At 53.5% G+C, this 23,030-nt stretch overlaps 3 protein-coding genes across 6 annotated transcripts; 2 read left to right on the top strand and 1 right to left on the bottom strand.

Annotated features, from left to right (window-relative positions):
• The first annotated feature begins 701 nt into the window (after positions 1-701).
• On the top strand, positions 702-4,922 carry PORCN (porcupine O-acyltransferase). 3 transcript variants are annotated; one of them, XM_036740657.1, is made up of 15 exons: positions 702-788; positions 1,425-1,596; positions 1,911-2,103; positions 2,252-2,295; positions 2,460-2,641; positions 2,743-2,873; positions 3,009-3,026; positions 3,137-3,151; positions 3,241-3,366; positions 3,453-3,553; positions 3,778-3,854; positions 3,941-4,004; positions 4,185-4,270; positions 4,455-4,565; positions 4,737-4,922. In XM_036740657.1, exons 2-15 carry the CDS (start codon positions 1,461-1,463, stop codon positions 4,836-4,838), a joined length of 1,386 nt encoding a protein of 461 aa, XP_036596552.1. In that variant the 5' UTR covers positions 702-788; positions 1,425-1,460; the 3' UTR covers positions 4,839-4,922. The 3 variants fall into 3 exon arrangements, with proteins under 3 accessions (XP_036596552.1, XP_036596553.1, XP_036596554.1); XM_036740658.1 differs by lacking the exon at positions 3,009-3,026; XM_036740659.1 differs by lacking the exons at positions 3,009-3,026; positions 3,137-3,151.
• Positions 4,923-12,037: 7,115 nt separating this feature from the next.
• LOC118833301 lies at positions 12,038-15,027 on the top strand. The gene is made up of 3 exons (XM_036740661.1): positions 12,038-12,205; positions 14,285-14,592; positions 14,675-15,027. Exons 1-3 carry the CDS (start codon positions 12,113-12,115, stop codon positions 14,910-14,912), a joined length of 639 nt encoding a protein of 212 aa, XP_036596556.1. The 5' UTR covers positions 12,038-12,112; the 3' UTR covers positions 14,913-15,027.
• Positions 15,012-22,924, bottom strand: HDAC6 (histone deacetylase 6; the record flags this gene model as incomplete). Of its 2 annotated transcripts, none has more annotated exon segments than XM_036740655.1 (26): positions 15,012-15,453; positions 15,538-15,666; positions 15,931-16,077; positions 16,190-16,491; positions 16,581-16,755; positions 16,849-16,998; positions 17,084-17,276; positions 17,369-17,437; positions 17,675-17,808; positions 17,999-18,167; positions 18,333-18,461; positions 18,554-18,722; positions 19,050-19,117; positions 19,326-19,432; positions 19,729-19,818; positions 19,940-19,999; positions 20,386-20,451; positions 20,553-20,679; positions 20,775-20,843; positions 20,964-21,068; positions 21,411-21,508; positions 21,897-21,993; positions 22,115-22,155; positions 22,324-22,408; positions 22,492-22,580; positions 22,787-22,924. In XM_036740655.1, coding segments are annotated over 26 exon segments (3,075 nt in total), but the record flags the coding sequence as incomplete, so codon positions are not given.
• Between the last annotated feature and the right edge of the window lie 106 nt (positions 22,925-23,030).

Below are 23,030 nucleotides of genomic sequence, written 5' to 3'. Positions count from 1 at the left end.
TCCCTGGGTCCTCCTGCTCCCTCTTTCCTCCTCTCCCTCCTCCCCTCGGATCCCCTGCTCTCTTTTTCCTTTATCCCTCCTCCTCTTTGTCAGTTAATCTACATTTATTAAGCAACTACTATGTGCCAGGCACTATACCTGGGGATATAAAAGCGAAAGATAGTCCCTCCCCTCGTGAAGTTTCCAATCTAATTGGAGATTGGTTCGCCTTCTGTACTTTCCCCTCCTATTCTTCGGTCCCTCTTTTCTCCTTTTTTTCCCACCTCTTTGACCCTCTTCTCTCTGGCCTCCTCTCTCCCTCCTCCTTTCTTCCTCCGCCTCCTCCTGTCCCTTCCTCCTCCTCCGCCCGCGCCACACTTCCATTGGTCACGCGAATATTCTGCGTGTGTCCATTGGCAGCAGCCTCCCTCCACTCACCTCCTCCAGCCCCGCCAGCCCGGTAATGTACCTTTTTCCCGGCTTCGACGGGCTCCCATTGGTTTACCGAACGTTCGACTCAAGCTCATTGGTCACCTCTTTCTTTCCTTTCCACCCCCCCCCCCCCCCCCCCGCTTCCCTCGGCTGCCTCGGATCCTTCTCTCCCCCCCTCCCCCCCCCCCCACTTCACCGCACTCCCATTGGTTGCGCAAAGGATCTACGCGTCTTCATTGGCTCCGAACTCCCTGGCTCAGAGCCGGCCTCCCCGCTGCGTTAAAGGGGCCGCCGTCAACCCTGCGTGATTGGGGCCGGTGGAGAAGGTGGCTGGAAGGGAAGCCGCCTCTGTGGCCAACGGAGGACGAGGCGGCCAGGTAAGGGGCAGGTGGAGGAAAATCGCTTCCCCATCCTCTGGGCCAAAGATGGAGAAGAAAGGGGAAAGGAGGGAAGGGGAGGAGGTCCCTGGTCAGCATCCCCCGATCTTCTCCCATCTCCTCCACCATCCCCCTCCATCTCCCTCCACTCGGACCGGAGGGGGGAGGGGGAAGGATGGCAGAGAGAGGCACGCGCAGCCCCTTAACGCTCCCCCTCCCCCACACATACACAAGGTGATCTACCGGCAGGGCAGCTCCTGAAACCCCCACGGGGATCCACTGGCAGGCCAGTCCATCAAACACAGACTCACAGACACACACACCTGCAAGCCAGACCCGTCACACAAACAACACACACACAAAAGGGGCATGCACCAGCAGGCCGGCCCATCACACACGCGTGTGCGCACGCACACACACACACCTACACTGGCCAACAGGCCAGCCTCCCAATTACGCACAGCAGTATGTAACAGCTCCTCACACATCATACCCGCATGCCAGCCCATTACACACACACAGACGTGCATTCATGGGGTTACAGCAGCAGGCCAGCCCACTGAACTCACACATGAAGAGTGCCGCCACAATCCTAGTCTCATGCCCAGCCTGATTTACTCCCCACTCTTTGACCAGGTCCTCAGCCCTGTCCCTGGGCTCATCGTTGTCGTCATGGCTACCTTCAGCCGGCAGGATTTCTTCCAGCAGTTGGTGCAGGGCTGCGTGGTCCCCACTGCCCAGCAGGGCCTGGACCAGCTGTGGCTTCTGCTGGCTGTCTGCCTGACCTGCCGCCTCCTTTGGAGACTTGGTGAGTGGGCTGGTCCTGGGAGGAAAGAAAGGTAGAGGGGCAGAGAGGCTTCCTGGAGGTTGGGTCCTGGAGTGGGGGTGGGGGTGAACCAGGTTTCTAGAGGCTGGGTCCTCAGGTTTGGGGGGAGGCTTTCTGGAGGTTGGCTTCTGGCGGGGGGAGGCTTTCTGGAGGGGAACTGGGCTTCCTAGACGGAGCTCTTCAGGGTATGGGGTAGGGTGGAGGGCACTTCCTGGAGACTGGCTGGAGAGGAGGGCACTTCCTAGAAGCTGGCTTCTTAGCAGGGGTGGGGGGGATTCTTCCCTGTCACTCTGCAGGGTTACCCCCAGCTGTGAAACATGCTAGCATGGTGGCCGGGGGCTTCTTCAGCCTGTACCACTTCTTCCAACGGCACATGGTGTGGGTAGTGCTGCTCAGCCTCCTGTGCTACCTGGTCCTCTTCCTGTGCCGACACTCATCTCACCGTGGGGTCTTTCTCTCTGTGACCATCCTCATCTACCTGCTCATGGGGTAGGAGTCCTGGGCTGGAGAAAAGGGAAGACAAAGGAGATGGGGCACTTTGCTGGGGTGGGCAAAGAGAGCCGGGGCAGAGAAACAAATAATGAACCTAAAGACTTGAGAAGGCAAACCAGTGCAATCTGCACCCCCCCCCCCCCAGGGAGATGCACATGGTGGATACTGTGACCTGGCACAAGATGAGGGGTAAGTTCCCCCCCTACCCCAGGGCAGGCCTTCCCCCAATCCTGAGTCCTTCCCCCTCCCACCCTTCAGTACCTTCCTCGGCCCCTGGTTGGTTGGCTGGTCACCCCCCTTGGGCCCCTTGGGTGCATGCGCCCGCCGTCGTCCGCCTGCTCGCTCGCCTGCAGGGGCCCAGATGATCGTCGCCATGAAAGCCGTGTCCCTGGGCTTTGACCTGGATCGGGGTGAGCTGGGTGCAGTGCCCTCCCCTGTGGAGTTCATGGGCTACCTCTACTTCGTGGGCACCATCATCTTCGGGCCCTGGCTTCACTTCCGCAGCTATCTCCACGCTGTCGAGGGCCGACCACTGGTGACAGGGCAGGGGCCTATGGGCTGGTGACAGGGTGGGAGGAGGTCAGCTAGGGCAGCCCCTGACATTGGTCTCCCCCCACCCCCTACCGTGTCCTGCAGAGCTTCACATGGCTGGGGAAGGTGGCAGGGAGCCTGGCCCGGGCTCTCCTGTGCTTGGTGGTTTCCACCTGCGTGGGCCCCTACCTCTTCCCTTACTTCATCCCACTCTACGGGGACCGGCTGCTGCGCAGGTGAGCAGTGGGGCCTGCGGCCCACCCCCAGCACAGCCCTTTCTTCAGGCTCCTAGCCTACGCTCTGGTCTGCCTCCTATTCCAAGCACCCCTGACTTTTTCTCCTCTCCCCTCCCCATGCCTCCATATTTGCAGCAAGAAACGCCAAGTGAGGTAAGGTTCAGCTTGCCCACTCAGGCTCAGCAGCCCCTCCTTCTGTCCTCCATGTTCCTGCTGACACTTGTCTCTTCTCTCTTTTCCCTTCTTTGTACTTCATCCATCAGGGGCGCTGTGGCCAGGTGAGTCTCTGTGGAGGAGAAGCAAGTTAACATCTGGGTGGCTAGTGGTGGGGGGCATGCTCCAACACCCCACTCTTCTCCCACCCCAGGTGGCTGCGTGCCTACGAGAGTGCCATCTCATTCCACTTCAGTAACTACTTTGTGGGTTTCCTGTCAGAGGGCACGACAACACTGGCTGGGGCAGGCTTCACAGAGGAGAAGGACCACTTGCGGTGGTAGGGAATCCCCTTCCAGAGGCTGGGTTTCCTGGGGGTAGCAGCTGGTACAGCCCTTCCTGCTCCCAACTGCTTTCTCCCTGCAGGGACCTCACTGTGTCGAGGCCCCTGAATGTGGAGCTTCCCAGGTCCATGGTTGAGGTCGTCACCAGCTGGAACCTGCCCATGTCACACTGGCTCAATTCCTGTGAGACCCACCCCGTCCCACTGCGGGAGGCCAGGCCAGGGATCTGGCCCTGGGGAGGGAGGAAGCTAGGGATTTCTCTCTCTCCATCCTCTTTCCTTCCCAGATGATCTGTCCCAGGGTTGGAGGGGGGGAAGGGGAGGGGAAGGAGGCTGGGGACCTGCCCTCCCCCCCAACAAACTAAAGCAAACTGGGAAGAGTGAGGCTTGTTCCCTGGCCTTCTCCAGATGTTTTCAAGAATTCCCTTCGCCTCGGCAAGCTCTCAGCCCTCCTTGTGACCTACGCTGCCAGTGCCCTCCTGCATGTAAGGAGTGGGCGAGGTGGAGGTTTGGGGCTGTCCCTTCTTACCCCACCTCTGCCCCATGGCCTGGCATTCTCTCCACCCCCCAGGGCTTCAGTTTCCACTTGGGGGCCGTGCTGCTCACTCTTGCCTTCATCACGTATGTGGAACATGGTGAGATGCCCCTTTCCTCCCCTCTCCCTCTCACCTCACCTTCTAGAAGGCCTCATCTTTCCCTCCCCTTTCCTGCATGCCTCATCCCCTTCCTCAGGCCCTGAAAGCCTCCCTTCTTCTTTCCTTAACTCCCTTTGGAACCCCAACCTCCAAAGAACTGCCAATTTTCTTGGTCCTCAGTGCTCCGGAAGCGGCTGGCTACCATCTTCAATGCTTGTGTCCTCTCTAAGCGCTGCCCCCCAGACTGTCCACACCAACACCGCACGGTGAGATGACTTGCCTTTCCCCTCCCCCAGAACCTGCCCTTATTTCCTTCCCTGGCCTCTCTGCTTCTGCCCTCCCCTCCCTTCCTCCCAACGCCTGGCCATAGCCATGCCCACCCCTTTCTGGGATGCTCTCGCCTCTCTCTCAGGCCAGGTCCAAAAACCCCGTTCCCCGTGTCCCCCCCAGGGTCTGGGCGTGCAGGTGCTGAACCTCTTCTTCAGGGCCCTAGCTGTCTTTCACTTGGCTTATTTGGGCTCCCTCTTTGATGTAGACACTGATGATGCCACTGAGGAACAGGTAGGATTTGGATGAGTCACCCAACCAACGGAGGGACTGGAAAAGGTCTGAGGGATGGGAAGTTGGGCTATCACTGATGCCCGTCATAGTCACCCTTGTCCTGTCCCCAGGCCCCTCAGGGCAGGGGTGGCCCAGGCCTCTTCACCACTGCCATGCTCATCCCCTTCCCAGGGTTACGGCATGTCCCACACCATCCGCAAGTGGTCTGAGCTCGGCTGGGCCAGTCACTGGCTCACCTTCAGCTGCTGGATCTTCTATCGCCTCATCAGCTGAGGGCCTTCCCCCACCTCCCCTTCTCTTTCTTCCCCCTCGTGGGTCCTCTGTACCTGCCCTGGGCACATGCTGGAGTCCTGGCCATGCGGCTCCCCTCCCCCAAAGGGGCTCTGGGGATTTGGGGGGGAGGGGTCCTTGGAGGGCAGGGCCCTGAGACCATGTCTTCCACCCACACATTCTGCTAGAAAGTTCTCCTTTTTATAAATGGTTTGTTATTGTCAGATAAAACTAGGTAAGGCACAAGTACTGGAGCTGTGTGTGTGAGCTATTTCCCTAAATCTGAGCCCTCCCAGCAATCAAGAGGCAGGAGACACTGGGGCTATGGAATTCCAAGGGCCTTTTATTGGCTCCTTCCTCAAGGGCCTAGGAGGGGAGCCCGGGCCTTTGGTCCTTGCCCACTTGCTCCCGCTCTTGCCCTTGAGGGCTCCTAGATACAAAAGCCATGTCCCCAGTCTTCTCTGAGGATGCAGGGCTCTTGCCAAGACAAGCAGCCTCCTGCAAGCTGGCCCAGAAGGAACAAAGGGACCAGGAATATCAGCCCTTGGAGAGAGATGTCTGATGTCCAGGTCTTGGGTGGCAAAGGGGGAAATCAGACGAAGAAGGGCTGCGAAAGTAGACCAGGAACCACCAGAGACAGCTCCTTACTTCCTCCAGCTGTAACCGAGTGGGGGGCTCAGCATGTTGGGGACACAAACAAGCAAGGGTACATAGCCCTGGCAGACCACATATGCCTCGGGGTGGGGGCGGGGAGAAGGAAGGTTGGCTGTGGAAAGTGGGAGAGTGACAGCTTCGAAAGGGAAGTGAGACCACAGGAGACTCAAACTGTGGACTCTGGAGTGGGGATGGGACAGCAGGGAGGGAGTGTTCCAACCCTAACCCGCATTTTACAAGTGAGGAAACTGAGGACGTGCCTAGAAAAGGGCCACTCAGGTAGTCAGGAGCAGAGGGGAGACTCTCCCCCAGATCCTGCTGCTGCTGTCTCTTATCTAGTCTCAACACCTCTCCAAACCCTTGGCTTCTAAGTGTTCTCGTGGCCATGCCTAGAGCTGCCTGGGCCACTGCCACTTCTTCCTCTATGGCCTTTCCACCATTACAATCTGCCTTGCCAAATTCACTTTTGAAAGCCCAGGTTCATCCTCAGCTCCCAAATCTCCCTAAATGTGCTCCCCATGGCCCAGAGAATCAAGTCAGGCCCCACTGATTCAAGCCAGTTTCCAGTTGTTCTTCCTCGGCTGTCCCTTGGAAGGTGTGCTCTGGTGTCCCTGCCCTCCTCAGCTTTGACAAGACTCTTAAGCTACAGAGGGTGGGGGCTGGATTTGATGCCCCTTCCTGAATGCCAGGACCTACCCCCAAGAGATTACAGGCTCTGGGCCTGCCCCTGAGGAAGGGGCAGAGTCCAAACGTGGATGGTCAAGACTCAAACTATGGAGAGAAGAAACTCAGACAAATCCTGGACGGAGAGGTTGTAGAAAGCAGAGAGAAGCTGGCTGTAGAAGGAAGAGGGGAAAAAGCAGAGTCTAGACATGGGAAAATCAGCCTCTCAAAGGAAGAAGCCTTGATTGCACTGGAGGGAGGCAAGTTGAGAGGCTTCCTTAGAGGCTGCCTCCCTTCCCCTAGCTAGTCTCAAGCTTAGGCCTCTGTGCAGCCCTATTCACCAGTGCTGGAGTTGTGGGTGCTCCTGGGCTTGGCACAGATGACATTAGGGATGAGGAGCTGAAGCTGGAAGTAAAGCAGAGTCAAGGCTTGGCCCTGAGAGGATGGGGGAAGAGGTCACTGGGAAGGGCCAAAGCCCTCCCCGACCAGAGCATTTGCTTACCTTTGCAACAAGGCTCCCTCCAGGCTTCAGGATGAGGAGACAGTCCTCACTCCCTGGAGGCCTGGACATCAGGCAGGTGGGAAGACCCAGAAGAGATGTGGGAGATCTTTAGGGGTGGGCCAGGGGACTTGTCAAGGATACTGGGACCAGGGAGGGTGATGAGACACAGTCAAAAGGAGTGGAGTCTGGGTATACTCATCTGTGCCATGTAGCCCAGTGACTGTGGGGAAAGAGACAGTTGCAGACAGTCAGGGACTGAGAGACACACTGAAAAGGTCAAAGCTGTCCTATGGGACCGGGGATTACAATAGAAGACAAAAGCAGATGGGTACACAAGGGTACAAGGTTAAGAGACAGGTGGCATCTGCTGGGCTGAAATGATTTGCCACCGAGCTCGTAAGCCCAAGCTAGGCTCTGGCCCTGGTCCCCATCCCACAGAACAAGGTCAGCCCCTTAAAGTGGTGAATGATTTCCAGGGCAGTGGCCACCTGGTAAGGATGGATGGGGCCTGAGAGACATGGCAAGATTCACAGGCCTTCCAGGCAATAGCAACGTCTACCTGGAGCTGGACAATACCAGGCAACGAGGCTGTGGCCACAATACAACGTGACCCAGAGGCCCTAGGAAGAGAAGCTGCTGTCAGAAGGGGACTGCATGGGCTTTCCATATGCTAGTTTCCTCTTCCCAGATCCCAAGAGCTCAGGCGCAAAGGCACAATCGGGGTCCTACGAGGCGGCCAAGAGCAGATACGAAGGCAGCTGGATCCAGCCTTACCCTACTTTCTGGCTCAGGCTCCTGGGGGCAGTGAAGAGGTCCACAGCCCAGCTCATCCCTATCAGACAGCTCCGGGACAGTCAAGCCCCGCCCTCGAATCTGTCCTCCCTCCTCCCTGATATCCTCCAGCCCCGGGGATGGCCACTCCCATCAGGCCTGCGGACCCGGGAGAAGCGAGAGTTTCTATCCCAGCTGTGAGCCCGCCAGCCGCTACCAGACATCCGGCAGGTCCCGGGAAAAGCGGCCAATTAGCCGCAAAGGAACCAAGTGGCCCAGAGTTCCGCCCCTCCCCCTCCCCTCTCTCCTCCCCAGGTGCGGCAGCGGAGGAGGGGGCGGGCCGACCGAGCGCGGGCGCCCAATCCCCAACTCGCTGGCGTGGGATCCGCGCAGGTGCACGCGCACTGCCCTCTGGGGCTTGTAGTCCCTCCCATTTTCCTTTCCGGCGAGGGCCGCTGCTCAGTACCCTGAGCTGGCGCTAAGCCACGCAGAAAAACACCTGGTGCTTTCTCTCCCTAGACGCGACACTGGTGGCGGGAGCCGGAAAGACCGGCGCTCCTGTTTTTCCCTCCGGCCAATTCCTCAAATGGGCGCGGCTCTTCTCGCGGGGGCGGGCCGGGGCCGGGGGAGTCTGGGAGGGAGGCTTGGATTGGCTCGGCGGGCCGGGGGGCGGGGCCGCTCAGAGACGGCCGTGCGCTTCGGCCTGGGCTTTAGCCCTGTCGCATAAACGCCGAAGCCGGGTCCAGAAGGCTTCGACCTGGGAGCAGATGGCGGTCACCTCCGTGCAGAGGGCCCGGGCTTGCGCGCACACGCTCTCCCCCCCCCCGGCCCCAGCCCTGGCCTGATGTCGAGCCTCGCTCCCTCCGGGAGCCTGCCGAGGTCGAGGGCCAGGGCTGAGCCGGGGCCGGGGCCGGGGCCTAAAGCTGCGGAGCCGAAGAGCCGGGAAGGCCCGCTCCAGCCCAGCAGCGAGAACGGGAGGTGAGGAGAAGCGGGGGCCGCGAGCGCGCGAGCACTTCCAGACTTCGGGCCCGTCGCCCGATTGGCCCGGGACCGGCTGACGTCACAGGGCCCAGGGCGGGGCTCGGCCCCTGCTCCCCACAGAGTGGCTTGGTAGCCGCTTCTGTTCTGACGTCAGGAACTGGCCCCCATTGACCCACCCTGCCCTTTTTGGATCCTCCCGAGTTTCTTTTCTTTTTTTTTTTTTTAATTTCCATTTTATTTTTAGTTTCCAATTTCCCCCCCTCGCTCCTCCACCCATTGAGAAAACAAGAAAAATACATCCCCAGGTTAAAACAGTAATAGTCAAAATCAATTGGCCACGCCCCCAAACAGTTGCCTCAGTCAGCCCTCAGAGTCCGTCAGCTGTCTGTCCGGAGGTGGATCACAGGCTTCATCACTAGTCCTTTGGAACTGTAGTTAGTCACTATGGTAATCGGAGATCCTATGGCTTTCCTTACAATATCACTGTCCAAATTATCCTTGTGGTTCTGCTCACTGCCTTCTGCATCAGTTCATGCAAGTCTTCCCAGGTTTCTGTGACACCACCCCCTTCATCGTTTCTTATAGCACAATCACATGCCATAATTTGTTCAGCCATTCCCCAGTTGTTGGGCACTCTCTCAGATCCCAATATTCTGCCACCAAGCAAAGAGCTGCTATAAGTACTCTTGTACAAATGGGTGGGTCCTTGTCCTCCTTTTGATCGCTTTGGGGTAGTTGAATTGGGTAGTTGCCTAGTAGTTGTATTGCTGGCCCAAAGAGTATTCACAGCTTAGGCATAGTTCCAAATTGGGTCCCAGAACGGTTGGACTAGTTCACAGCTCTACCTCCGGTACATTAGAGTGCCTCTTTTCCTATAGTCCCTCCAACATTTGTAATTTTCCCTTTTGATCATCTCAGCTAATCTGATGGGTGTGAGGCGGGACTTCAGACTTCTTTTTAATTTGCCTTTCTCCAATTATTAGTGATTTAGAGCACTTTGGCTATTGATAGCTTCGATTGCTTCTTTTTTAAATAACATTTTATTTTTTCCAATTGCATGTAAAGACAATTTTATCATTCATTTAAAACAAATTTTGAGTGTCAAATTTTCTCCCTCCCTCCTCCTCCCCCTTCCCTAAAACGGTAAGCAATTTGACATAGGTTATATATGTGCAATCATGTAAAACCTTTCCATATTACTCATTTTATGAAAGAAGGAACAGACCAAAAGGAAAAAGAAAACCTCGAAAAAAATAAAAAAGTGAGAATAGCATTTTTTGATTTGCATTCAGACCCCCATCAGTTCTTTCTCTTGAGGCGGATAGCATTTTTCATCATGAGTCTTTCAGAATTGTCTTGGGTCGTTGTATTGATGAGTGTAGCTAAATCATTTATAGTTGATCATCTTACACTATTGCTGTTATTCTGTACAATGTTCTTCTGGTTCTGCTCACTTCACTTTGCATCAGTTCGTGTAAGTCTTTCCAGGCTTTTCTGAAATCAGCCTGCTCGTCATTTCTTAGAACACAATAGTATTCCATTACAATAATATACCATAATTTGTTCTGCCATTCCCCAATTGATGGACATCCCTTCAATTTCCAATTCTTGGCCACCACAAAAGAGCTGCTATGAATATTTTTGTTCTTTGCCCTTTTTAATATTCTCTTTGGGATACAGACCTAGTAGTGGTATTCCTGGATCAAAGGATATGCACAGTTTGATTGCCCTTTGTGCATAGTTCCAAATTGTTCTCCAGAATGGTTGGATCAGTTCACAACTCTGCCAACAGTGCAGTAGTGTTCCAATTTTCCTACATTTCCAACATTTATCATTTTCCTTTTCTAACATATTAGCCAGTCTGATGGGTGTCAGGTAATACCTCAAAGTTTTAATTTGCATTTGTCTAATCAATAGTGATTTAGAGCATTTTTTCATATGACTATAGTTTTGATTTCTTCATCTGAAAACTGCCTATTCATATCCTTTGACCATTTATCAGTTGGGGAATGGCTTGTATTATAAATTCGACTCAGTTCTCTATATATTTGAGAAATGAAGCCTTTATTAGAGACACTTACTATAAAAATTGTTTCCCAGCTTTCCATATCCTGGTTGCGTTGGTTTGGTTTGTGCAGAACCTTTTTAATTTAATGTAATCAAAATTATCCATTTTACTTCTCGTAATGCTTTTTGTCTCTTGTTTAGTCAACAATTCTTTTCTTCTCCATAGATCTAACAGATAAATTATTACATGCTCTCCTAATTTGCTTATGGTATCACCCTTTATTTCTAAATCATGTACCCATTTTAACCTTATCTTGGTATATTGTGTAAGATGTTGGTCTATGCCCAGTTTCTGCCATACTGTTTCCCAGTTTTCGCAGCAGTTTTTGTCAAATAGTGAGTTCTTATCCCAGAAGCTGGATTCTGGGTTTATTAAACAGTAGATTACTGTAGTCATTGACTACTGTGTCTTGTGTACCTAGCCTATTCCACTGATCCACCACTCTTATTTCTTAGCCAGTACCAAATAGTTTTGATGACTACTGCTTCATAATACGGTTTTAGATCTGGCATGGCTAGGCTGCCTTCCCTTGAATTTCTTTTCATTAATTCCCTTGATATTCTGGACCTTTTGTTCTTCCAGATTAATTTGTTATTTTTTCTACATCTATAAAATAATTTTTGGTCATTTGATTGGTATGGGAGTGAATAAGTAAATTAATTTAGGCAGAATTGTCGTTTTCATTTTATTAGCTGGACCTACCCAAGAGCAAGCAATATTTGCCCAGTTATTTAGAGCTGACTTTGTGTGCAAAGTGTTTTGTAATTGCGTTCATATTCCTAATTCCTGGGTTGGTGGGTAGGCTACCTTCCTTGGCAAATTTCTTCCCAAATTTTCTATTTTCTACAGTTATTTGAAATGGAATTTCTCTTTCGATTTCTTGCTGTTGGGCTTTGTTGCTAATATATAGAAATACCAATGATTTGGTGGGTTTATTTTACATCCTCCAACTTTGCTCAAGCTGTTAATTATTTCAAGTAGTTTTTTACTTGAGTCTCTAAGTATACCATCATATCATCTGCAAAGAATGGTAGCTTACTTTCTTCTTTGCCTAGTCTAATTCCTTCGATTTCTTTTTCTTCTCTTATTGGTAAAGCTAACATTTCTAGTACAGTATTGAGTAACATCCTTGTTTCGTCCCTGATCTTACTGGGAATGAGAAGCCTCCCTGCCACAACTCCTTGGGATGGGATATTTGTTGTTTGCCATCAGAGTTCTCCGTTTTTACCCCAGTATTTCTGGGATCAAATGGAGGAGGCTGGGGGATGGGAGTGGGGTGGAGGTTCAGCACCATAGCCTGAAGGAAAAATAGGTGGTATTGGGTGTTGCGGGTGAGTCACGCTGAAAGCCAGAGCTCAGGTCAGACTCAAGGAGTAGCCTTTCCTCTTTAACTGTAATTGTGAGTGCACAGAGTCCTTTCCCTGGGGTCAGTTTCCTCCAGAGAGTTGGACTGGATGATCGCTAAAATCTCTTCCACCTCTGACCTATGATCCTAAGATCTCTCCTTCCTTAAGAGAAGGAAGAGAGGAAAGTGCATTAGAAGGTGGCGCAGGACTGCGGGGAGGAAGTAACACGCTTGCGCTGACAGCAGAGGAAGGAGGGAGGGAGGAGCAAGCCACAGGCCGGAGGAGGAGGAGGATGGCAGCAGCTCTGCCGCCACTGCTGGTCACCTTGGTTTGGGTTGGAGTCCTGCTCCTCCCAACAGCGACCCATGGCGCGGCCGTTGCGCAGGTATTCCTCCCACCCAAATTTCATCAGGCCCTCTCCAGACCAGCTCTTCCCAAGTGAGGAAAGGAGATGGATTATGCTGGGAAGGAATCACCCTGGGAATGGTCGGGGGTGGGGGGGGGAGGAGGTCTGATTAGGGTTCCAGCAACTGCCATCACTAATCTACTGGTTCTGGCAGAGGGAGGAGCCTTACCAGAGTTTGGAGCTGTCCGAGGTCCTGGAGGAAAGCAGAAAGGCTGGGCTACGTATCTGGATGTATTTGGGTCTTTGTGTGACGCTGGGTGTGTGACTGTGTTAAGTCTTTGGGTGAAGATTCTTTAGACATTTGGCCTTTGTAATATTGTGAGGTTATGGTTGTGTGCGATTGCTTCTGTACCCTATGTCATTGTGTCTTAATGACTAGCTTGATCATGGTTGTGGCTTTATGTGCTGTTTGTGTGGAGTCATGTGCCTCTATGTATGGTCAAGATATGTCTGTGGATGGTTGCGTGACACGGAGCCTGCATCTGGTGTCAGGAGTTGCTGGGTGGGGATGGGGGGGCAGCGCAGAGCATGTCTCCAAATCCCCTAGGTGCTGCCACAGCAACCCCCACACTCTCCTCTTCCTGCTCCATCTCTTTGGAGCTCCTCCAGGCTGGTGTATTGGGGGTGGGGAAAAGGAGCCAGGAAGCTTGGAGAACAGGCTTGTGGCTCCCAAGGGCCTCATCCTTGTGGCTGTCTCAGTCTCCTTGCTTCTGTGACAGGCTTGGAGATTTCAAGGACTACGCAGTTTGGTTCAGTTTTTTAAGTTTTGTTAATGTTTTTGTGCTAGACAGTTTTATGTCATCCATTTCCAAATCTAACCCTTCTCCTCAATTATGAGTATCAGTTTTGTCTTGTCTCCGATATGAAAAAGGCATTTTCTGCCAAAGCACAGGCTTTCCTTCACCCAAACTAGTGGCCCTTTGATGGACTTTGAGGAAGGCTCTGGATCACACAAACAACTCTTAGAAAAAGCCCCCACTGAGTTATTTGAAGACAACTGAGTAGGGAGATTTCTGTATAGGGAGCTTCTAGTCCTCACAGAAATGATGCAAGATTTGTAATATGCTAAAACTGGAGGTAAACCATGGGCAAGAAATCCAGCTTTGGACTCAGAGGATTTGGATTCCAATCCAGTTCTGGCTTTGGGACCTTGGACAAGTCACTTCCCCTCTATGGACCTGTTTCTTCACCTGTAAAATGAGAGGAATTCCAGTTGGACTATATGGTCTTGAAGGTCTTTTCTGGATTAAAAGAGGATAAATACATACCAAAACTTCCCAATACCAGAAACCTGGCAGAGGTCTAAAGCTACTACTGTCCCTCCCCTTTGATGAAGTCTCAAATCAGGCATTATGGTCTTGGTGTTGGTGGGGGGTGGGGTGCAAGAATCATGGCCAAATCAGACATTCCAAAGCCTTTTCAAGATATCTCCCTTCCCCACAAATGATTGACAGTTAGACACTTCTGTGTTTCTGATGACATGATAATTCACTCATTTTTCGATTGCCTAGAGATGGGGAGGAGGTGCTACATTTTAAGAAGGGCATTCACCAGGTAGACAGAATTCAGCAGGCCATTGGCAGGATATTTGGGGGTCCCATGAAACCAAAGCATTGTGGATCAGTTGGAAGAACTGATGATGTGTAGCCTGGAAAAGGGAAAACTGAAGAGGGGGTACGTGTTTGGCTATCTTCATTTATCTGAAGGGCAGTCATGGAAAAGGGGGATTTGATTTGTTTGACTTGTTCTCAAGGCAGGAGCAGGGGCCGTGGATGGGAGGTACAGAGGTACATCTAGGCTTGCTGTCAGGAAAAAGTTCCTCTGAAAGTTAGCCCAGAATGGAATGGGCTGCCTTGGGGGTGAGAGGAGGGAGGCTTACTTTTTTCCCAGGTGGCCTTCCAGCCAAGGGGCAGAGGCCAATTGTCAGGCACATGGTAGATACTCAGGGAACGGTTGGAGGAGTTGGGTCTTTTAAGCCCCTTCCAGATCTTTTTGATAACATCTGTTCTTGAGTCATGTATGGGGACCCTAAACACCTTCTCTTTCTGGGTCCCACAGCCCCGGACCCTGCCCTTCTCTTGGAACCTTGGGCAAATTGCAAGGGCCCTGCATTTGGACTGGCCACCAGGTTCCCTCAAGGCAGCCCTGCTAGCCCAGGCCCTAGAGCAGCTTCTCAAGGCAGAGGCTGGGTGGCAGGAATGGGAACGGGAGACCAAGGCTGAAGCTGCTGCCCTGGCCCAGCTCCTCTTGCGCCTGTGGGGCTTCACGCATCTTGAGCCTGAGGTCAACATGGAGGAGGCAGTGGCACTTGGTCCCAAGGCTCAGGCCAAGGATGAGGCAGCAGATTCCAAGCAGGCACTATTCAGGTACCACTGGAGGGAAGGTGGATGGGCATGGGAAAAGGCAGAATTGGTGGCACTGGAGACTTCTGGATTTTTCCATCCACAGATTCCTGATGAGCCGGCTGTTGGCCAAGACATCAGAGACTCGAATCACTCCCACCTCGGTCTGGGGGGAACCATGGCCCCTGCAGCATCGTCGTTTGCGCCGAGACCTGGGCTCAGGTCCTGCTTCTGTGTCACAGGGGACCGCACTACTCCGTTTGAACCACCTGCAGGCCTCAGGAGCCAAGGGCAAGGTCCAGCGGAGAGTACCACTTGCTACCACACACTACTGGCCAGAGTGACAGGGTCTCCAACCACCTAAGTCCCCTTGCTTCCTGTCTCTCCCCTCCACCATGCATGTTTATCCCTACCTCAGCACCCAAGCTTAATAAAAAAGCCTCCTTTCTGCCCCTACAAGCAAAGCAGAGTCTGGCTCATCTCTGGTATCCTCAGCCCCTGCCAACTTCTGAGGCATTTCCCCAGGCCCTTTTGGGTTTCACTCAAATTTCATTCGAGTTTACTCCAATTTCCCGGGAACAGTCTCTCCCCATGGCACTGACACCAGCTTGCCTTGCATTAAGATTGTTACCTTATGGTGGCACTTTTGACCTCCCTCCTCCCCCCATCAACTACAAAATGGGTGGGTAGGGAAGCAATTGTCTTTTTGGGTTTTCTTTTTTTTAATTTAGGGAATCCGGTGTCTTTGCTAGAGAAGACACAGGAATTAGAGCAACAATCCAAAAGAACAGCTGCATCAAGGAGGGCAATCAGCTGTCATGGCGACGTTGGCATCTCCTCCCCAAATTTGGACTGGTATGCAGTCTTCTTGGCCTCCAGCAGAACCTAGACAAAGGCCAAACAGTTTGAGGGAGCCCTTCTCTTGCTGTCTAGCCCATGGGACCCAGCAGCCACTTCGAGGTGACTCACCTCGTGGTTCACGTAGGCCTGGCAGGTGTAACACCAGGCTGACAGGTCGGCATAGCTTAGGACCAGTGGGTGGCCTGAGGCCTCATGGTGCTGGAGCATGTGAGCCTGAATGTAGCGGCCACAATGAACCTAAAGGAAACCAGGAAGGGAAGGGATGATCATCTATCAAGTGCCTAAAGCCCTTTCCAAATGTTTCATTTTGTCCTCATGACCACCCTGGGTCACCAGAGCTGGTGTGTGAGGCAACATTTGAACTGGGGGCTTCCTGACTCCAGGCCCAGCCCTCTGTGCACTGTGGCGCCCCACTGGTGACCAGAAGGATGAGGGCAAATCCTTCTAGTACCCAGGAGTGGGAAGGACTCCCATTAAACATGTGCCCTTCCACATACCCACCTGATAGCAAGCCAAGCAGAGCCAATTCTCCAGATGGCTGCTGCAGTCCTGGCAAGGCTGGGTCACATCCAGGCCCCCTTCAGGCACTGAGTGCACAGTCACCAGGTGTGGGCACCAGGACAGTGGGATCACAGCATAGAATGTGGCCTAAAAGGAGACAGCGATGAGCCTAAGGCCACACGGGGGGGGGGGGGGGGGGGGGGGGAAGGATTCCCAGCACATCTTCATCAGTTGGGCCCTGGGGGTGAAACAGACTCACCCCCTCAGCATCAGATTGGTCCCCTGTCAGCAGCAGGGTGGGAGTGGCTGGGACCCCTCCCCCAGCTGCCTCCCCAAGTATGCCAGGCTCCTCAGACTCCTCTTCTTTGGCAATGACGGCGCTGAGCCGCAGGGACTGCAGGCCTAGGGTCTCCTCAAGCAAGGGGGATGGAGGCTGTTCCTCTAGCTTCAGCCCTATGGGCAATGCCTCTGGGAGGCTCTCTTCAGGATGCTTATGCCCCAGGGCACTCTCCTCAGCTGGCTCCAGTGGGGTCTCCCTTCCTTCCACCTCCATCTCTACTGCTAGACAATGAATGGAATGGGGAGAAGCCAGTCACCCCCTCCCCCAATCCTGTTGGATCCTCCACGACCCCGACCAAAGTCCTACTCACCAGTAAGCCGAAGGCTCTGCCAGTACTTCTGGTGAATCTGGGCAACCTTAGCCAGTGAGAGGAAGGTGCCAGGCAGCGGAGGCCGAAGCCAGGGGAGCAGCGGGGGTGGGTCACCTAGAAGGATCCGGGTACAAGCAGCCATGGATTCGGAGATGGACGTTAGGTTGTAGCCACCCTAGAGTTAGGGGAAGAGAGGCAGATGGGCATGGAGGGCCTGGAGTCATGGGTAAGGAGGATGGAGGGAAGACCATAGGAAAGGGAATCACACCTCAAGGACCAGGGCAATGCGGCCACCAGCCAGCCCCATCAGCAGATGAGTCATGTGCGCGTAGCCCTCTGGGGAGACTAGGCAGCCTCCTAGTGGGTCTCCCCGAGCAGCATCAAAGCCAGCAGACACCAGCACCAGCTCAGGGTTGAACTACAACACAAAGCACGAGAAACATTTGCTTAGCCTGTCAGGTGGATGCTACTTCCAGGAGAGGCCACACCACCCCCAACCTCACCTCATAGGCAATGGGCATCACAACATGGTGCATGGCGGTGAGATAGTCAGGATCTCCAAGGCGGGGCCCATTCCATGCCACGTTGACAGTGAAGCCCTCTCCCTGGCCCTGGCCCACATAGCTGCTAGCACCATCCTCAGTCATGGGAAAGAAGGAGCCTTGATCATAGCGGTGCAGGGACACATACAGCACACTACCCAAGGAAAAGCTTGTCAGAAGGCAAAGGCAGAGGCAGAACTGAACCCTGCCCTGGCACCTCCCTGGGAGGTTTTCCTCAGGCCTTACCTTGGGTCTTCCTCAAACATGTGCTGCGTTCCATTGCCATGATGAATGTCCCAATCCACAATCAAGATTCTGTAAGAGGAGACAAGCGGCTGCTTTTTAGGGCCTCCTCCAGCTCTTTCCCTTCAGCTCAGTCAGGTGACATCACAGAACTGCCAAGGACACCAATTCTACAGAACCACAGCTCTCCAGATAGGAACTCAAGAAAGCCAAGGTCGAAGAGGCCAGGTTAGAAAGCCCTACTTTTGAGAGTGAAGGTGAATAGTGCTCCTTTCACCCACTCCAGGTCCCCTCCTCAGCCGTACTCACCGAAGGGCCCGGCCTGCCACCTCCTGAGCATGGCGAGCGGCTACGGCCACAGAATTGAAGAAGCAGAAACCACAGGCAGCATCTCGTTCAGCGTGGTGGCCTGGTGGGCGGACAATGGCCAGCCCATTCTGCACCTGTGCTGAGGCCAAAAGGCAAAAGATTGCCTCATTTCCTGCCCTCTGTTATCTGCCTCCTCTTTCCACACCCCACCCTGGAGCCAAGCTGTGTTGCATCATGCCAAGCTGAGCCACACCATGCCAATTCCATCACATCCCATCCCGTGTCCCCCACCTAGGTGGAGCCCTCTCCCTTTTCACTACGTGCCTCCCTGGCCAAGATGGCCTCCACCAAACGGCAAGCAGCTCCAGCAGCAAGCTGGGCACAGACAAAGGAGTGGGGAGAAATATAGATGGAGTTGTAATTTTCGCCCTCCCGGTGCAGGTCCCGAGGCTTCAGCCCACTTGTGGCCCGAACACGATCAATATACTCCTCACTGGATAGGAGAAAGAGGAATAAGTAATGCACAGAGAAGAAAAAACAGAAGATAGGTGAGGAACAGAGAGTGGAGAACAAACAGACAATGCAAGGAGAAGAACAAAGAAAGAAAAGAGAGAGGAGAGAAGAGGAGAGAATGGAGGGAACAAGGGGCAGCCTCTACCTGTGGCAGCTCAGCAGCTCGTGGTCCGTAGCAGCCCGGGCAGGCAAGGGGAGGCACCGTGGGGTCAACCCAAGCTCTGCATGGCGCTGAGCTATCTGGGCAATGCGTCCTGGCCTCTCTGGGTGGTGGCTGGGGAAGGGCCAGGATGGGTCAGCAAAGGGAAGGGAGCTCATGTGACTCACAGCGAACGGTCCCCTCAGCCACCGACCCAAGCCCAGTACCTGTCCCACATATTGAAATGCTCCAGCATCCTCTCATCATATACCAAGCCTGTTCGGTTCAGAGGCAAGGGCAGGGCCTGCTCCAAGGGTTTCCCCAGGGCCTCAAGATTGGGTGGGGGGCCTAGGCTCACCTCCCTGTGCTCTTTTTCCTTGTCCTCAGGGGCAGATCCTGTTATGGGATCAAAGGATCACAGATTTTAAGCTCAAGATCACGTGCTCCCGGCCTGCTCATTTTAGCAGGTCCTGGGAGAAGGAAAGGACTTGTGCGAGGCCAAGCCACCATTTGAGCCTGGTCACTGCCCCTCCCTGCCCCACAGAGGCCCGCTTGTCCCCAGCCTTAGCCACCAGGGGGATCCAGCCCTTCACCCTCATTCCTCATGCATGGAGGGCAGAGATCCTAGACACCTTTGGACAGGCATGGGCAAAGGAAGTGGGGCCCACTCCTTCCAGACTTCAGCCCTCCCATGTCTCCTTGACCCCCAGTTGCTTCACTTACGAAACCTCTGTATGACCTTCCAGAAAGGTCTCTGAGCAGCCAGGGTACAGGACAAGGAAGCCAGGGCACTGCCGGTTGGGAAAACAACAACAGTAGGAGTGCTTGGAGCTGAAAGGGGGCTGACCTCACCTAGTCCCACACTTTCATGATCTGAAGGAAGGACACCGATGATGATCCCCAAGGAGGTGGAGTGCTTTGTCCAAGGTCACCCAGATCCTCAGGAACAGCCATCCACATTCACCCCTGCCCCCCAGGGGTTTCTTGGGGGCCTCTCACCTGGGGCAGGGGGCACAAGGTATGGCCAACATGGGACATGGATCTCCCAGGAGGGTTTGGAGAGTGGCACTGACCGCCAAAGCAAGGGAACGCAAGTTGTAGCCACCCTGTAGGGAGGGAAATTGGACACTCTCAGAGGTAAAACAGTTGTCTCATGGGAACCTAGCATGAAAATGAGAATATATTGTGAAGAGGGGAGGAGCACTGCTCAAGGGGACAGAGGGAGAAGGAACAGGGGAAGCTCAGTCTCTCAGGCCCCTCCCTAGAATGCCTTCCCCAGATTAGGCCCTGGCCTCTTCCCAGATCTAAGGAGCAAGGCTGCTCTGGGTATAACCGCAAGGAAGAGATGGAGATGAACAAGATGGACACACACAGACTGAAAGACACTGAAATGATCCCTCACCTCCAGAGACAGAATCAGCTTTCCCTTAGCCAGACTCATAAGCAGGTGAGTGAGGTGGCCAAAGCCAGGTGCGGTGACTGCCATTTCTCCCTGGGGAAAGAAAGCGGGAGGAGCCCAATGCCGTGCCCAACATCTCACCCCTATTTTGCCAAAGACCGTGATCCTGCCCTCCCCCTGTGGCTAATCTGTCCCTCCTTGCCAAGGGGCCTACCTTGGGGTCCCCCAGCATGGCATCAAAGCCAGCGGCCACCAGAACCACTTGAGGCTGAAACTAGAGATGAAGGAGGAGGAGAAGGAGAACATTAGGCTGGCTCTGTGTCCTGCCCACATAGCTTCTTCCCACCAGGCTTCACATTGGATTCCAAGGAACCTTCCTCCCAACCCTTTCCATCCGGAAGTCTCCTAGTCTGTTCCTACCAGCCAAGGTCCTGAGCGTTCCCACACCCTGGCTGCTGTTGCTACTATTAGCACTCCAATGTTTCCTAAGCCTGCCATGTCCCCCAAGCTCTCCCCTACTCAGCCCCCTGAGGCCAGACTCCATGTATTTCCCAGACCTCAGCCCTCTGGCTCAGTCCCTCAGCTTCTGCCTCCAGCCCTCACTACTACTAGGTCTCCCAACACTCTTCTGTTTAAGGGGCCCCACCCAGGTTCCATTACCTCCACAGCAATGGGCAGCAGCACGTGTAAGAAGGAGCTGATGTAATCTCCATCCCTCATCCCCACCTAGGGAGGGAGACACAGCAAGACAGAGAAATGGACAATGAGTGGACCCACATGAGAAGGCCTGTTAAGCTAGGGCCTTCTTCAAGTGCTAGGGGCCTGACCTGGTTCCAAGGCACGTTGACAGTGTATCCCTGACCCTCGCCACTGCCTGTTGCCCGCCAATCAGAAGCTTTTAGGTGGGGCCAGAATTGGCCCTGCTCATAGCGGTGAACAGAGAAGTAGAGGACACTGGGGAAGGAAAAGGAGGCCTTTAGTGTAGAGGGCTTAGGGCAGGGGGCCAGCAAGGGAAGGAATTCCAAGGGGAGGGCCCACTCTGAACATACCTGGAGTCCTGCTCGAAGATGAACTGGGTTCCTTGACCGTGGTGGACATCCCAATCCACAATGAGTATCCTGGAAAAGATTAAGGGTCCCCTGAGAGTTCACCTCCTGCCCAGAGAAGCAGGGGCCTGTCACTGGGCAAAGTCTTGGCCAGTGGATTCCCCAGGAAGCCCACATTGCCCCCAGCCTCACCGTGAGACATGGTGCTTTTCTTGGGCATAGCGGGCAGCGATGGCAACGTTGTTGAACATGCAGTAGCCATTCATGTTCTCACGCTGGGCATGATGGCCAGGGGGCCTAGGACCAGAGGACCAAGCACAAGCTCAGAGGGGTTAGAGACACTGACTTAAGGCAGAGCTCAGAACGAACTGCTTTAAAAAAACAAAAGCAATGATGAAGCCCTACATCTTCTATCAAGATCATGTGGCCCAAATGTAATAGCACAGGGAGGGGTCAGTGATGCCAGAGCAGGTATAGGGCTTAGAAACTATCTGGACTAACTTCCATTTTCCAGAAGTGGAGCATGAGGTCTCAAGAGGACACACAGACAGATTTCCTCAGATGAGGAGCAGAGGGATACAGAGGGATACAGGGAGATCCAGCTCATGTCGCCTCCCACCTTGCCTCCCCAGCACCTACCTGACAACAGCTAGTCCATTTCGGATCTCGCCTAGCATCAAGGCATCCACCAGCCGAAGCAGCGCCCCAGTAGCCAGGAGGGCACAAGGGAATGAGTTCTGTTCCAGGATTGGAAGGGTGAAGAAGGGGAAATGAGAGACCAACATGAACACAAAAAAATCAGAAAGAGAGTAGAGATAAGGGTGCGGGGGGCGGGGAGAGGAGAGGCAGAGGAGACACACAGGAAGACAGAAAAGAAAGAAAAAAGAAAGGAGGCAGAAAAAGAAAAAGACATGAAGGAAAAAAATAGAGAAAAGGAACACAGAAAAAAGATGAGAAATAGGGAATAATAAACAAAGAGATAAAGATAAGAGAGGGAGAAAGAAACAAAGAAAAAGTGGGAGGACAGAGAGGAAGTAAGCAGGCCTCTAGGCAGCTTCTGGTATCTACATTCTTCTATCCCTGTCAATCTCCCAGAGGTAGCCTGCTGTGAGGTTGTTGGCTTACCGGATGCAGGTAGACTGAATCGTAAGTGTCTGAGAGGGCCTGACGCTCTGTTTCAGTCATCTGTGGTGTAGATGCCATCAGGTCCACATATTCTTGGCTGTTATTCCATAGAAAGATAGATATAGGATTCTACAGTCTTGGGAGGTTTGATGCTACCCAAGAAGGAAGAACCCCAAGAGAAGGAAAAGCTGGGCTTAGTACCCAGCCTTTCTGCTCACCTATGGACAAGCTGCAGCTCCTGGGGAGTGGCTGGCTGGGCCTGTGGGAGCAAATACAGGAAAGGTGTCCTTTATGGCCTTGGGGGACTCAGGCTGGAGGTCTGGAAACAGAGCCTAAGCACTTAATGTTCGCTGATAATTTGGAAGGTGAGAAATCCCTGGACAGGATGGAGATGTAAGCAGAGTGTAAGAGGTGAGACTTGCCTCACCTCAATGTGGACACACCGCTCGAGCAAACTGTCCCTGGCCAGTTGTTCCTGCACAGCCTGAAGGCGCTCTGGTCTTTCAGGGAAACTAAGGAAACCATAGTGAAAAAGTTGAGGCTGCTTTTGTCTTCCAGCCCAGCACCCTTTTCTCCCTCCCCTTTCCTGGCTCACCTTTCATCCCAGGGGCAGTGGAAACCACCCATTCTCTCATCCAGCACCAGGCCTGTCCCTGAGGGTACTGCTGAGTCACCCTCAAGGTCCTAGAAGGAAACGGTAAAGGAAGAAAAGAAATGGAAAAGGTCAGCCACTCAGGAGATCCTCTTTGCCCAACTGGGATTGAAAAACCTCAGTTTAAAGGGGTAGAAAAGAGTTAGGTGATTTGAGATCTTACGTAAAGCATGAGAAAGAGGAGTAAAGTGAGGCCCCAGTGTCCTGGGTTGAGATAACGAAAGGGACACAAACTCACTAGGTCCTGCAGGTTGGTCACCAGATCTTGCTCAGACACTTGACTCAATTTCTTAGCTCGCCCTCTGCGCCGGGCCTCAGCTAAACGTGGGCTGGCCCGAGGGACTGGTGATCCCTTCCGGACTCCTCGATTTGGCCCCTAGAGACGGCAGGCAAAGTTAGCTCAGACCATAGGATGCAATGGCATCTCTAGAGAGATGGGTGGTCCAACTCCTTCGTCCACTGGAAGGGTTCCCAAGACCCTC

Source organism: Trichosurus vulpecula, unplaced genomic scaffold (genome assembly GCF_011100635.1).
Source record: "Trichosurus vulpecula isolate mTriVul1 unplaced genomic scaffold, mTriVul1.pri scaffold_155_arrow_ctg1, whole genome shotgun sequence".
NCBI classification, from domain to species: domain Eukaryota; kingdom Metazoa; phylum Chordata; class Mammalia; order Diprotodontia; family Phalangeridae; genus Trichosurus; species Trichosurus vulpecula.
The sequence above is the reverse complement of the archived record's forward strand: the minus strand, read 5'-3'. Positions and strand labels throughout refer to the sequence as shown.

What these genes read in the sequence shown, in the direction of transcription:
- PORCN (XM_036740657.1), top strand. Translation starts at nt 1,461, where the DNA reads ATGGCTACCTTCAGCCGGCAGGATTTCTTCCAGCAGTTGGTGCAGGGC. An exon ending in GACCTGGCACAAGATGAGGG is followed by an intron (nt 2,296 to 2,459) that starts GTAAGTTCCCCC and finishes GCTCGCCTGCAG; the next exon opens with GGGCCCAGATGATCGTCGCC. An exon ending in CTGTCGAGGGCCGACCACTG is followed by an intron (nt 2,642 to 2,742) that starts GTGACAGGGCAG and finishes CGTGTCCTGCAG; the next exon opens with AGCTTCACATGGCTGGGGAA.
- LOC118833301 (XM_036740661.1), top strand. Translation starts at nt 12,113, where the DNA reads ATGGCAGCAGCTCTGCCGCCACTGCTGGTCACCTTGGTTTGGGTTGGA. An exon ending in ATGGCGCGGCCGTTGCGCAG is followed by an intron (nt 12,206 to 14,284) that starts GTATTCCTCCCA and finishes TGGGTCCCACAG; the next exon opens with CCCCGGACCCTGCCCTTCTC. An exon ending in TCCAAGCAGGCACTATTCAG is followed by an intron (nt 14,593 to 14,674) that starts GTACCACTGGAG and finishes TTCCATCCACAG; the next exon opens with ATTCCTGATGAGCCGGCTGT.